The 12357-nt window shown below is 44.3% G+C and overlaps 1 protein-coding gene across 1 annotated transcript in view; it reads left to right on the plus strand.

Moving 5' to 3' along the window:
* The window catches only part of med30 (mediator complex subunit 30), a 35574-nt gene that overhangs the window by 5747 nt on the left and 17470 nt on the right, over positions 1-12357 (plus strand). Inside the window, exon 4 of the mRNA XM_079368266.1 lies at positions 4629-4736. Within this exon, the coding sequence (XP_079224392.1) occupies positions 4629-4736 (108 nt within the window). The remainder of the gene's footprint in view (positions 1-4628; positions 4737-12357) is intronic.

Raw genomic sequence — 12357 nt, forward strand, 5'->3', positions numbered from 1 at the left:
ACACACACACACCTCTTTACCCCCTGGGGGAATCTTATCTCTCCTACTCCCTCGAGGTCTGTCCTTTTTGTGCTCACAGCAGATTCATTGGCCGCTTCAGGTGAGTCTCCAGAGTCTCTTTACCACTGGTTACAGTCACCATCCGCCTTTAGGAAGAAATGCTCAGTCTACACACACACACACACACACACACACACACGCACACACACACACACACACACACACACACACACACACAGAAATACACAAGCGTGTACCAACATGCACGAGCGAAGCATACACAGCACAGACTTGCATATGGTGCTTTGTAGCTTGTCACACATGCACTGACACACACAAACACTGGCTCTGCACTGTTCGCAGCTCCATGCAGGGCTACAGCCGGGCTATCCACCACTGTTTGATTGGATTTATGACTGCGGCAGTCCCTTCCCAATTTCTACAGATTGGCTCGGAGCTAATCTCTCTCTCCAGACTCCTACTGAGGATAAAGGAGGATGTGGGAGGAGACCGGCCTTAAATTGGAACAAATTTGCGATGGCTGCCACGGTGTACATTTTTGGCATTGAATAATAAAGCCACTCGGAAGCATTTCAAAATGATCTATCCACTAGTGAAAATCACTACCGTCTGTGGTTCCTCCCCTAATTCGCAGTCTATGAGGGGGGGCTCACCGTGACATTTTCCTTCGCTCTAATGGTGTAAGCCCTCATTGAATCATTACACCATCTAGCTATTTCTCTCCCTCTTATTTAAATGTTTATCCATTCCCCCTCCAGGCTGTAAACCAGTGCTGGCCAAGCAGCCAATAGCTCAGCTCACCATGTTTGTTCTGGGGCTGAGAGGTTGTAGATTTTGGCCCCAGCGTGCGTGCCATTTATCATCTCTGAAAATTCAGGTGCTCGCCTGACAGCCGCTGACTATTGGCGGCCCGAAACAGGAAGTGGAATCAATGACTCGGTCAGCATGACCTCATCGCTGCCTAATTAGCAACAGAGCCGTTTAATGAACAGCTGGAGCAAACGCACACGTCAGCACTTACCTCTTTTTTTCTGTCCAACGGTCATTAGGTGCAGTTCTTTCCACCAAAGTCTCACTTTTTCACCTTCTGTCTGTTTTTCTATCTTTCCTTCTTTTCCTCTTCCTTTGAGCCGTCTTTACCTTCTTTGACCTTTCAAATTCTTTCATTGTTTTTTTTCTCTCCCTTTCTTTTCCCTTCCTTCCTCCCTTCTTTTCTTCCTTCTTTCCTTCCTCCCTTCTTTTCTTATGTCCTTCTCCTTCCTTTTTTCATTCGGTCGGTCCTTTTCTCACTTCCTCCTCCCTCCTTTTTTATGTCCTGCCTTACTCCCCTGGTTTCTTTGGATCGTCCTTACTTTCTTCCTTCCTCACTTTCTTCTTTCCTTTCCCTTCTTTTTTCGTCCTTCTTCATTTTTCTTCCTTCCTTACTTTCTTCCTTTTTACTTCAGCCCCTTCCTCCCTTCCTTTCTTACACCCGTCCGGCCCTTTCCTTCCTCTCTTTCTTCTTTCCTTCCCCACTTTGAGTGTACTTGCTCACATTGGCCTCGTGTTTATCTGTTTTTGTTCTCTTCCTGTAATCCACTCCTTCTTGTCATTTCCTGCACTGAGCAGTCAAATTGTTTCCTCTCCTCTTACTCATTCACCTCGCTGTTTTCTTATTAGTTTATTTCTCTCACTCTGTCTCCTCTACCTCTCTCCTCCTTTCGCCTGGAGAACTTCATTAGCCCATTCTTCTTTGTCAGACAGGAAACCACATCCATCTTTCTGTGTGAGAGGCCGCGGTTATGACTCACACAAGTGCATTCACTGCTACACGTGCACCAACTCACACGCGCACGCACGCACGCACACACACGCGCACACAATACACTCCCCATCCATCTTTCCCACACTACTCAGCACATTTCATTTTCCACCCTGAAGCTGCCAGAAGCGGCCCACTACCTTTAACATTCGATATGTCGTTGGCTCGGTCGGAAATTATCTCATGAAAAAACTTTTTCCGACTTAAAGTTTTCTCGGGCCACAGACAAGTATACACTTTGTCTGCTTTATAATACTGTGCACATGTCCTTAACGTCTTTCCCCGTCCAACTGTCAGATTTCATAGTTTGGCGTGGCGTTTGGATTTTTACATCTTTCTGTCCCTTTCCTCGCCTCTTTGGTGTCTCTTTGTGTCGCTGACATTTTCCTCACGTCATTTTCTTCCCCCTGTCTTGCCGTCCTCCCCTCATCACTCAGCACACTTTAACCCAACATTATTCACTCTGACTCTCTATTACGTTTTTTTTGTCTCGCTGTCCTCTCCTCTCTCTTCATCAGTCTGCATTTCCCTCCGTCCGTCTGTTTTTTATTCTTTTTTTTTTTTTCCTTTCTTGTTAAACTCAAAGTCTGCCTGCTCCAGCCCTACCCAAAAAATCAGTCACTCATTTCTTCCAGGCTGCTGATTTCCAATCAGTGTCTAACGTCCACACGCTGTCCGCTCCAGCTGCATCGCCTCGGGTCAACAGAGTAGTCAAGCTCAATAAATTTCCAAAACTTTTGCATGATTAAGATTATCTCTTTGCCAAGTTGATATTGGAGCAAGGTGTGTTTCGTGGCTGTACAGCAGTTTTCACTGGCGCCTTGCTGTTTGGAGAGTCTCTTACCTTTTAATCTGTGTTTTTCATCTTGTCTGGTATGACGGCTTTTGTTTTGGAAAGGAAACCTTGGAGATGTTAGTTTTAACTTGGACTCTTTGCTTCCAGTGTAATGCTGATGATTATCTTTGTGGCCCATTTAAAGTTTTATCCTGTGTCAGAAAAAGTTGCAAAAAACCCCAAAAAAGTTTGTGTGAGTTTGAAACTATAGAATTGACTATATGTCATCATAACTGATACTCTGCAATTCCTGGAAATCCTGCACAATGGCAAAGATATTTGACTGCATTACACTCTAGTTATCGGCAAAACTCAGTTCTATTCAGCGACTCTGCACAGACCATCCATCACACTTTCTCCTTTCTCGTTTGCGCGTCGTACGAGGAACACTTTGTTCTCCAGGCACTCGCACATTATTTTGTAGTGGGACTGCAGTGAGTCTCCTCCTCCTCCTCGCCTCCTCTCCGAGTTGACCACTAGGGGGCAGTGCCATGCAGAGGAGCAGCCTCCTCACCCTGTCGGCTCTCAGGAACGCCGCCTCGCCTGAAGGCTCCTGCACGTCAGCCTTACTGTCGTGTCAAGCAGACAAGGTCAAGCACACAGAGCGTTGAAAAATGAATTAATCTCCCACTTGCTTTCTGTCTCTCTCCTCCGTCTCTCTCCTCCGTCTCTCTCTCTCTTTATGTTGAAGTGAGACTCAGCCCGCGCAGGAGAGCTCACACTGAAGCCTCATTTTCACCACTTCATGGGAGAAAGACTGTGAGGCAGCACGGGGGAAATCTTCAGCTCAGTCATAGGATTACACACACACAGATATTTCTGACCTACACTCAAGGAGACGTACAGGAACAACGTGCATAGGTAGCATCGACCATTTTAATAAGCTGCTTCAAACCGAAAAATAAAGGAACATACTGTATATTAATAATTCATAAATAACCGAGTGCACGGTTGTATTTGTTCAAAAAAAGACGAGGCGTCTCACAATCACAAGAATCAGCAGAGAAAAATGTCCTCTAACTTCAGAAGGATGTTCTTTGGGAGACCCGGGGAACCATTACACACGTTTCTTCACGTTTATGTGAGCGGAACATTTGGACTGTGGACAGAGGAAGAACAAATAGAAACAAGCGAATGCGTCAGCGTGCGTGTAATTAAAGAGAAGTAGACTTAAAACAAACTTGAAGCCACTGTTTGGGATGTGGGCCGAACTTGGTGACTCCTCCACACAAAGCGTCACGTCGCATCTCTTTACCGAAACATGCAGAAGAAGTATGTAGGTGAAAAATCCTCCTGCTGCCGTTGACAGTTCTATTTAACAGTCTTTGTGAATATTTGCTCGGGCCTGACTGATGTGGGATTTTTGGGGCCGATGCCGATATTGGTGAGAGAAATAAATCCAATACTGAAATTTTAGCCGACACATTTCTCAGATGAAAGATAGGTATAAACATGTATCGCTTTGATCCCTCACAGGCAAACACTATTGGAAAAGATCATTTCTACAATTACTTTAGCGGACGCTTTTATCCAAAAGCGACGTTTATCAGAGCGTAAAACTGGAAAGTAACTATGTAAAAGGAAAGCGTTTTTTGTAATCCATATGGCGCACTCTGCTGGTGAATAAATGAATAGTAATATTGCCCGTATCTGCGATAAAATTAGCCGATATTGATACGCGAAATAATTTCGCAAATAAACCGATATTATCAGTTGGTTAATAAATCGATCTGATTTTTGTTGTGATAACATGTAAATAAATAATCTGCTCTGTTTGCTGGAGTTGCTTTTCCAGACACAAAAAAAAACAACATTTCAAAAGATGTTTCACCTGCAGATCCTGTTTGTCCTTTGCGTGAAACACAATCCTCAACACTGGAATATGGCCTCCACTGTGGAAGTGATCCTCTTTACACTGGTCTTGCTGGCAGTAAATAACATCATCTATTTTGTGTTTGCTGTCCCCTCCAGCTACTGATACCCTTTGTGGAGGATGACAGCTCCAAACACGAGGACCGCTCAGCCGGCCAGAGCCGCCCGGCCACTGAAGAGAGGAGAGAAATCCTGGAGGTCAACAAGGTAGCGTGTTCTTTTTTTTTTTCTTTTTTTTTTTTTTGCATAGCACAACACTGTAAGGACTTCAGATTTCATTTCCAGCCGCCGGTGTTAAAATAAGAAAGTGAGATGTGTGAGAGAGGGAAAAAAAAAAATCATCTTAAAAGTTTATCAGGGATGAAATGAAGTTTTATTCAAGATTTGAAATCTTGTGCAGACCTCTGACATCTTCAGCCTGCAGACATCTTAAATCAGAACGACCTGAGCTGGAGGAAAAACAGCATCCTCTTAAAGTTAAGAATTAATAATTAGGTATGAAATTCATTACAGATTAGATATTTAATCATTAACCTGAAGGCTTTATGGGCGACTTTCCATTACTGGGATAAAAACCATTCAGGTTGTAAAAAGAGAAAACACAAATTAGGAGGCTACACATGATCAACTTTATTGTCCTCTGATCGAGTTTGTGTGTTTTCAAAGGAAATGTGCTGCTTTAACAACAACAACGTTTCAACACAGTTATGCCTTCATGGAGTTTTTCCAAACTCTGTTTAGGATTCCAGCGATACACTTTTGATGCAGATTTTTCAGGCGTTAAAGGGAATCACTTCCACAGTGTTTATTCATCATCCAAGGACATCTGCCCATCTCTGATTTTCTTTCCCTGAGTGAGAGCTTTCAGGTATCTTGATGTTTATGTACAAGGAGCCTGAACATGAACGTGGTTGGTATGATGACTCTTCATCTCTACTGTACTAAACTGTTGGGGTCACATGGATCTCTGAAGTCAACCATAATCCTGAGTTTGGTACGCAAAGCTACAACTTAGATGGTTAAAAAAAACAACAGATTTACAACCCAGATAAGAGTCTTGCGCGGGACGGTTTTCATAATCCCGCTCCTGCTCGTTCCCGCTTTATTTCTGACCATTACCGAACACGGTGTCCATCCTGCCGGCACCCGCACAAACTCTCATCAATCTTTGATGACAAACACTGCATTCAGTGCAGAATGACACGTGACGTCAGTGTTCAACATCGGACCCTTCAGTTCTCAGGCCGAACCCAGACGTGCTGGATTTGTTCTCAGTGTAAATCAGATTTTTATTTTTTTTTTTTACATTGGTCCAGTTCTTCTCCTCCATTTTTGTCAGTTACATTTAAAATGTGAAAACCCATTGTAATTCGTCCACATGTCAGACTCTCCTCGTGCTGAGAGATTATCTTTAGATACATTGTGTGTGCGAGGTTCCACTACTTGTTAAAGTGTATCAAGGGGTCGGACATCAAACCCACCTGAGGCGTGTTTCAGGTTCTATCCGGTGTCAGATGTGTTTTTAGTTCTGTTTGAGAGGCTGTGTTCTGACACTTCAGAGCGCGGAGCAGAGCCGAGTGCTTTTTCTTCAGACTGGCACACCATGTTGTCAGTGAAACTGCGAGTGTTTGCTGTTGAAAGATGAAATCCTGAGTCATGGCTCGGAGACATGCTGCAGAGAGAGAGAGAGAGAGAGAGAGAGAGAGAGGCTGAGATTAAGCTCAGAGATGCATAAAAGATGCTCTATCAAACACAAGCTAAACACAGGTCCTGCCACAGGAAGAAACACAAGTCTGACTGTCGGATGAGGCGGTTCGTCTGAAGAAGAGCGTGTAGTAGAAAACAGTGTCATGGAACTGATTCTCCACAGATGCTCCCTCATGTTGCATTAAAAAAGGCTCTGTTACATTTTGATTGCCATTTTGCATAAATTAAGAATAAAAAAAAAAACGTTTTCACACGTGCACAAAGATCCTGATAATGTTCAAGTTTACACAGCATGACTCCAAACAGTCCCCAACTTTATTTTCATATATTTAATTATATTACATTTTTATTCCCAGTAGCACAGTGTAATAAGATTGGGGTGATGCAGATGTATTTTTCAGTTAAATTCACCTCAAGCCAGTTAGGATTATGTTCCTCCTTCTTCATTTCTTGAAAGGCAAACAACTGTCAAAGTGTCGAACTTTGTCAGCCATCTTGGATTTCCTCTTTTTTAAAAATATATTTATATATATTTTTATATCTCGCCTCCTGCAGGATTTCTGTATGAGGAGCATGAGAGGGAAAACACAGGCTCCCTTCACACTGACCTTTAATGTTTTGGCATTCACCATCATAGATTATTTTTTTGAGTCCAGGCTTGGATTTCATCTCTCTGGGAATCGGGCGCATAAAGATGACATTAAAGCTGAGTGCAAATATCAGCTTTGGGTCGATGAAGCCAAGATCTCACATAGTTACTGCAGGTGAAGTAAACACACACACACACACACACACACACACACACACACACACACACACACACACACACACAATACCTCCCAGCAGTTCCCATTTCTCTGCCGAGTTCAGTTGTTGTGGACAGTGGAGAATGGCAAAGGTTCAGGTAAAACACATCATGCATTATTTAGGAGGCCTTCTTAGTTTGCCTCGTCTTTCGTGCCTTTGTGTTGTTTGTGTCTACAGTATGAGTGTGTTTATATCGAGGGAGAAAGAGCTTTTGTTCTGTCTTCAGAGAGACAAAGATTGTGTTTGCATTTTCTCTCACACATGCTTTCAGTGCGAGCGCGTGCTGGCTGCCTCCCCCCCCCCCCCCCCAACCTCTCTTTCTTCTCTTTGTACATGCATTGTGCCGGCTCCGTACGCCACGCCGACTGAGTGTGCCGCAACGATAATGGTCCAAGGTCAGGAGTGTCAGCGTGCAGAGATGAGAATTGGTTATTTTTAAGAGCTCGGCGCAGCTCCCCTGGCTGCTTTTAAATGTTAACACAACAGTGAAACATTGCGATGAACCCAGCGCTCAGCTGCACTCAGCGCCTTCCAAAACAAACATCTCCTTTTTCACACAAAGACCGCACGGAGCACCGAAAGGTAGAGTGCAGGCCGGCTCCTTCTTTGTCAGTCTCACCGACGGTGCATCACAACACTGGAGCTAAAAGTGGGAGTAAGTTGGTCCTATTAGAGACCGGTGTACGGGAGTGATAAATAACCCTGTTGACGACGTGACCTTCCCACTGTGCAAAGCATTTGCATGCAAATAGAGTCCCGTCAAATGATCCGAGTATATAGTGATTGAGAAGACATTCTAAGGTAATACGCCCGAGGGAAGCTTTTCTTCTCACAGAGCCACTTGTAGCTCCTCATTATGGAATATTGAAAAAGCTAATTATCCTGTTCAGAGTGTGAAGTAAACAACCAGACTTGTTTTTATTTTTGAAGTAGACAAATACATGACATGTCGACGTGCAGCCGTATCTTCATTTCACTTATCTTGTTTTTTATTTTTTATTTTAGAAGTCTTAAGGGCGTGCATTTACAAAAAAAAAGTAATTATTTTTCACCACTTCCCTGAAAGGTGCCCTCTAGAGTTTTCCTGTGAACAAACAAAAGCAATGTTTACATTGAGTAAACACCAGGATGTATTGTGGATGTCCCCTGAGGCCCATTCGGAGTACAGCTCTCAGAATAAACTGGATATCGTACATTGTTGAGACCTGCACTGTTTACATGCTGACAGATGTTGTAAGGCTGCATCCTTCCTCTAACCTTCCCTTTTTGGAAGAGCACTGCCTTCATCTCAAACTGGCTGCTTGTCTTATTTATCCGCGTGCACGTTTGAGCGCAGCAGTGTAAACAAAACAATGACCCTCACAAACAGAGTGCATCATGGGACTGCTCGTGGTCAGACTACACTTCCTCTTCAAATGTGCTACTTCAGATTCATAAAAAAAGGTGTTTTACTAGATGCAAACAAGACCACGTCAGACCCTTTGCACCCCCTTTGCACCCCCTTTGGTCTGAGTTTGAACTCTTTGACTTCAGGGTGCAGGGACAGAATGCCCAGCATGAATACTGAAAGAGGCATTACATCCTTTGTACCAGGCAGCATGCAGCTGCTTAATACGCTCTGATCATACAGCAGGACGAAGGATCTCATATCTCCATTAAAAAAAAAAAAAGCAACATCTGTGTCTGGACTATTGTGGACGAAACTCAAGTGGTCCTCGAGTTTGAAATCTGACCACATGGAAACGATACAGATATCTGTTAGGGCTGGGAATCTTCGGGTGTCTGTTTTCCATTCTGGATTCATGACTCAGAAGTCTATTTTTGAACGACTCCACGCTTCAGGATCTACTCCAGTCGTTTGGAAGATGGGCTGCATGTTTCATGTTGCTCCATTTGGCATTCTACTGAGGTAAAGAGCTAGCTTGAGCACTTATAAACTTTCAAAAAAAAACTTTTTGAAAGTTGTGAATCTATTTGAAATCTAAGAAGTCGATTCTTATTAGAAATGTCGATGTTAACATAGATTTTTTTCCCCCACCTCTGACATCTGTGGAGCGCCTCAGTCATTCAGGTCATGGTCACTTCAAAGCTTGGTCTAAAGACAGCCGGACGTTTCACCTCTCCTCCGAAAGGCTTCTTCACTTTGGATACATACATAGAGAAAACATTATGTGTATATATATATATATATATGTATGTATATATATGAATAGATTTCTCGTTCCTATAAAGAAACTTTCACTGATGATTATTTTTGTCTTCCACATCATCGAGCTGCTCTGCCCAGAGGCTGAAACAGAACTTATCGGAGCCACAGCTTTTCAGTCTGGCCTGCAGATATCCAGTTTGTGCCTCGTGAATTGTGCAGCATATTTAGCTGTGATATTTGCTCAGGCTGCCCAGCTGCACATTAAGGCAGCAGTAAGGACAGCAAGCTTTGGGGAGTTAGAGCAGTTAGTCGGTTAGAGGCAGCAGGACAGGGGGAAGCAGATGTTTGAGGCCCGGCTACAGCTGCTGCAGTCACTCCAGCCAGACAGACGGCCGGCGTGGTGCTGGACGAGCGAGAGAGGAGGAAGACTGGGATGGAGGGTAAAAGTGGCAGGAAGATATAAAAAAAAAAAAAGAAGCTTGATGGAGTTGTAGATGCACGATTTGCGATGGAGGGGAAAAGGAAGGAAGAGAAATAGAAAGGAAATCATCTGTTGAGTGAAACGGAGAAGAGAAATGGACTGTGCAGCCGGGAAGCATGTTTTTAAGATGGATGGATGACCAGACAGATAGCTGCGCTGTCAGTGAGAGGAGATGTGTGAAGTGAAGGGTGAAGGACAAAATGACATTTGGAGAAAACAAACAGATTGCAAAATGAATGAAAGAAAAACATTTTGTTTGCGTGTTTTTCTTGAAACGTGTGAAACAGTTTTGAGAGAGGCGTGGGGTGTTGACGCAGGAGAGAAGCGGCGTATAAAAGATTGATGAAGGAATAGATGGATAGACGTGTAGACAGCTGAGGATTGTCAAAGTTAAGCCGTCCACATTCAGATAGGGTCTTCAAAAGGAATAAGAAAAGACTGATGAAATCCAGCCGCAGCGGGGAAAATAAGATGCCGTCTGTATCAGGATGCTGAAAGAGAGAGAGAGAGAGAGAGAGAGAGCGAGCGAGCGAGAAGATTGACGCACAAGTGAAAAGATAAGTCCAAGCATGCTTCAAACTCCCCAGCTGATATGTCACAGTGGTTTAGCTTTTCTAGCCTCATATTTCGCCTCAGAAAAGAAGAAAGTGGATATTTTTGAAAAGATGACTTCCATCAGAATTTAGATTCCCTCTCTGCTGTAAATAATGAAGAGTGATAAAATGGAAAAGGGCCGATTGGCAGACCGATAGCAAAGCAGGGTAACAGGATTCAGAATCGGTGGATTGAAGGGATTTTTTTTGTACACTCAGTTCTCATTAGAAATAACCTTGGGGCGAGCACACCTCCCCCCCATTATAATTCAACAGAAGAGAGTGATCCGAAGAGAGCCGTTCAAGTGTGTGTTCTGGGCTCACAAGAGGAAATAATGCAAAGTCGGAGTGTCGGCCCAGGCCTAAATGTACACGCTGGCCAATCCGTCCTTAATCCTCTCCACAGTTCTGTCCCAAGCTTGGCGTCGGCAGAAAGGCTGCAGAGAAATACTGATATGCCATCTGTGACGTCAACGAGGTGCATTGTAAAGCCCGGCGTTCAGCGCGTCCAATCTTAGCCTTGCAATCCAATCTTTATACGTCGAGCAGGAAGAGCCTCGGTAAAGTTAAAACCAGTTTTCAATAAGTTGCGAACTGCATGACGTCTGTGTTACATCTCCATAGATGTGTCAAATAAAAGCATGCACCCCTTACTGTCCTCCTACTAAAGAATAAGACCTTTACAAAGGCCACCAAGACACTCACTCGACACGCTCAGCGCGCTACAGAAGTCTATGAAAACAATCAAAAAAGAAGCACCTGTAAAAAAGGAATTACAGTACAGAGTCGGGATGTCAAGAGCGACTGAAGGCCTTGTCAGGTTAGCATCCACATGCCTGTGCTGAATGTGAATGTTCCACTCTGCTCCAGTTCAAATGTCCAGTTAGTTGTGACACAACCTACATACATTTTTATGGATTTTCTAGTAAAAGTAGTGCCATCTGAGATTATATATCCATCCGCCGTGCTTGTTTACATCCTGGCTGTAGAGCCAAAATAAAAAAGGTGGCTTAGTTACAAGACTAAAAGCCATGACGGCATGTGTTACTCTTTACTATTGGGCGCGATTTAGCAGTCTATAAAGGAAGTGAATCTTTAGCCAAAAAAAGGCTAGCTGCCACTTCACTCCCCTCGAACCCGAACACTCAAACCCTCCCGAGCTGACAGACGTTGAACAGGTTGTAGAGATCAGTTTGGGGTGGAGTCGTCGTCGTCGAGGTGGTGGCGGTGATGGAGAAGGGGGGATGGCAGTAGACAAGAGCGGCAGATGAATGACTCCGCCATGGTAATGTCTGGCTGCTTTATGGGGTGTCCCGGTCTGTGAGTGATAGCCTCGCTCTCGTTATCTGTCGATTGGGGGTAATTGCTGTTTGTCGGAGGCGAGCTGACGGATGGTGATGCAATCTGCTCGACGTTAAAAGTGGGGAGAAGGCGGAGAGGGTGAGGGTCGGGGGTGCATCGCTGTGGTCACCCTGCGCAAGTGTCTCAACTGGGAAACCAGCCGCGTGGGAAAATAGAATTGAAATGACAGTGTGTCTCAATGTGCCTCGATGTCAGCGTGATTGAGTTGGCTCTCGTTCTGTCCTGCATGCAGCGTGTCCTCACGCTCCCTCTCATGCATGTCGCGTGATTGTTCCAGTTTATGCAAATATGACTGTGGGTATGAAGACGTGAAGTTAATTTGTGCACGCGTGAAAGTCGGCCCTGTTTGCATAAATGTTTAAGAAGCATTAGCCATATTTCATTGGTGCCTAATGGGTTGCGATTGCTCAATCTCGGTGCCACAGACCTCTCGTGTCGGAGAATGTGATTGTGCATATCAATTCAGGGTCCCCAGTCGCCCACACTGTTTCTGCTCCCATAAAAGAGACTAAAAGTCTGCTGCACCCAAGTGACCGCAAATTACAGTCCTAATGAACACTCTGCATTACAGCTCACACGCCAATTAATGATGGAAAACAAAGAATATGACAAATACATTTTCCTCGCTGAATTTGCCGCTGAGCGCTAATTTGGACCGAGCTTTGTGTTTTGAGCGTTTTCCATTTTCCCCAGGTGTCTGCAGCGATCGCTGCCCAAATCTGTGGGAAA

This window comes from Symphodus melops (assembly GCF_947650265.1).
Source record: "Symphodus melops genome assembly, chromosome: 18".
Classification (NCBI taxonomy): Eukaryota; Metazoa; Chordata; class Actinopteri; order Labriformes; family Labridae; genus Symphodus; species Symphodus melops.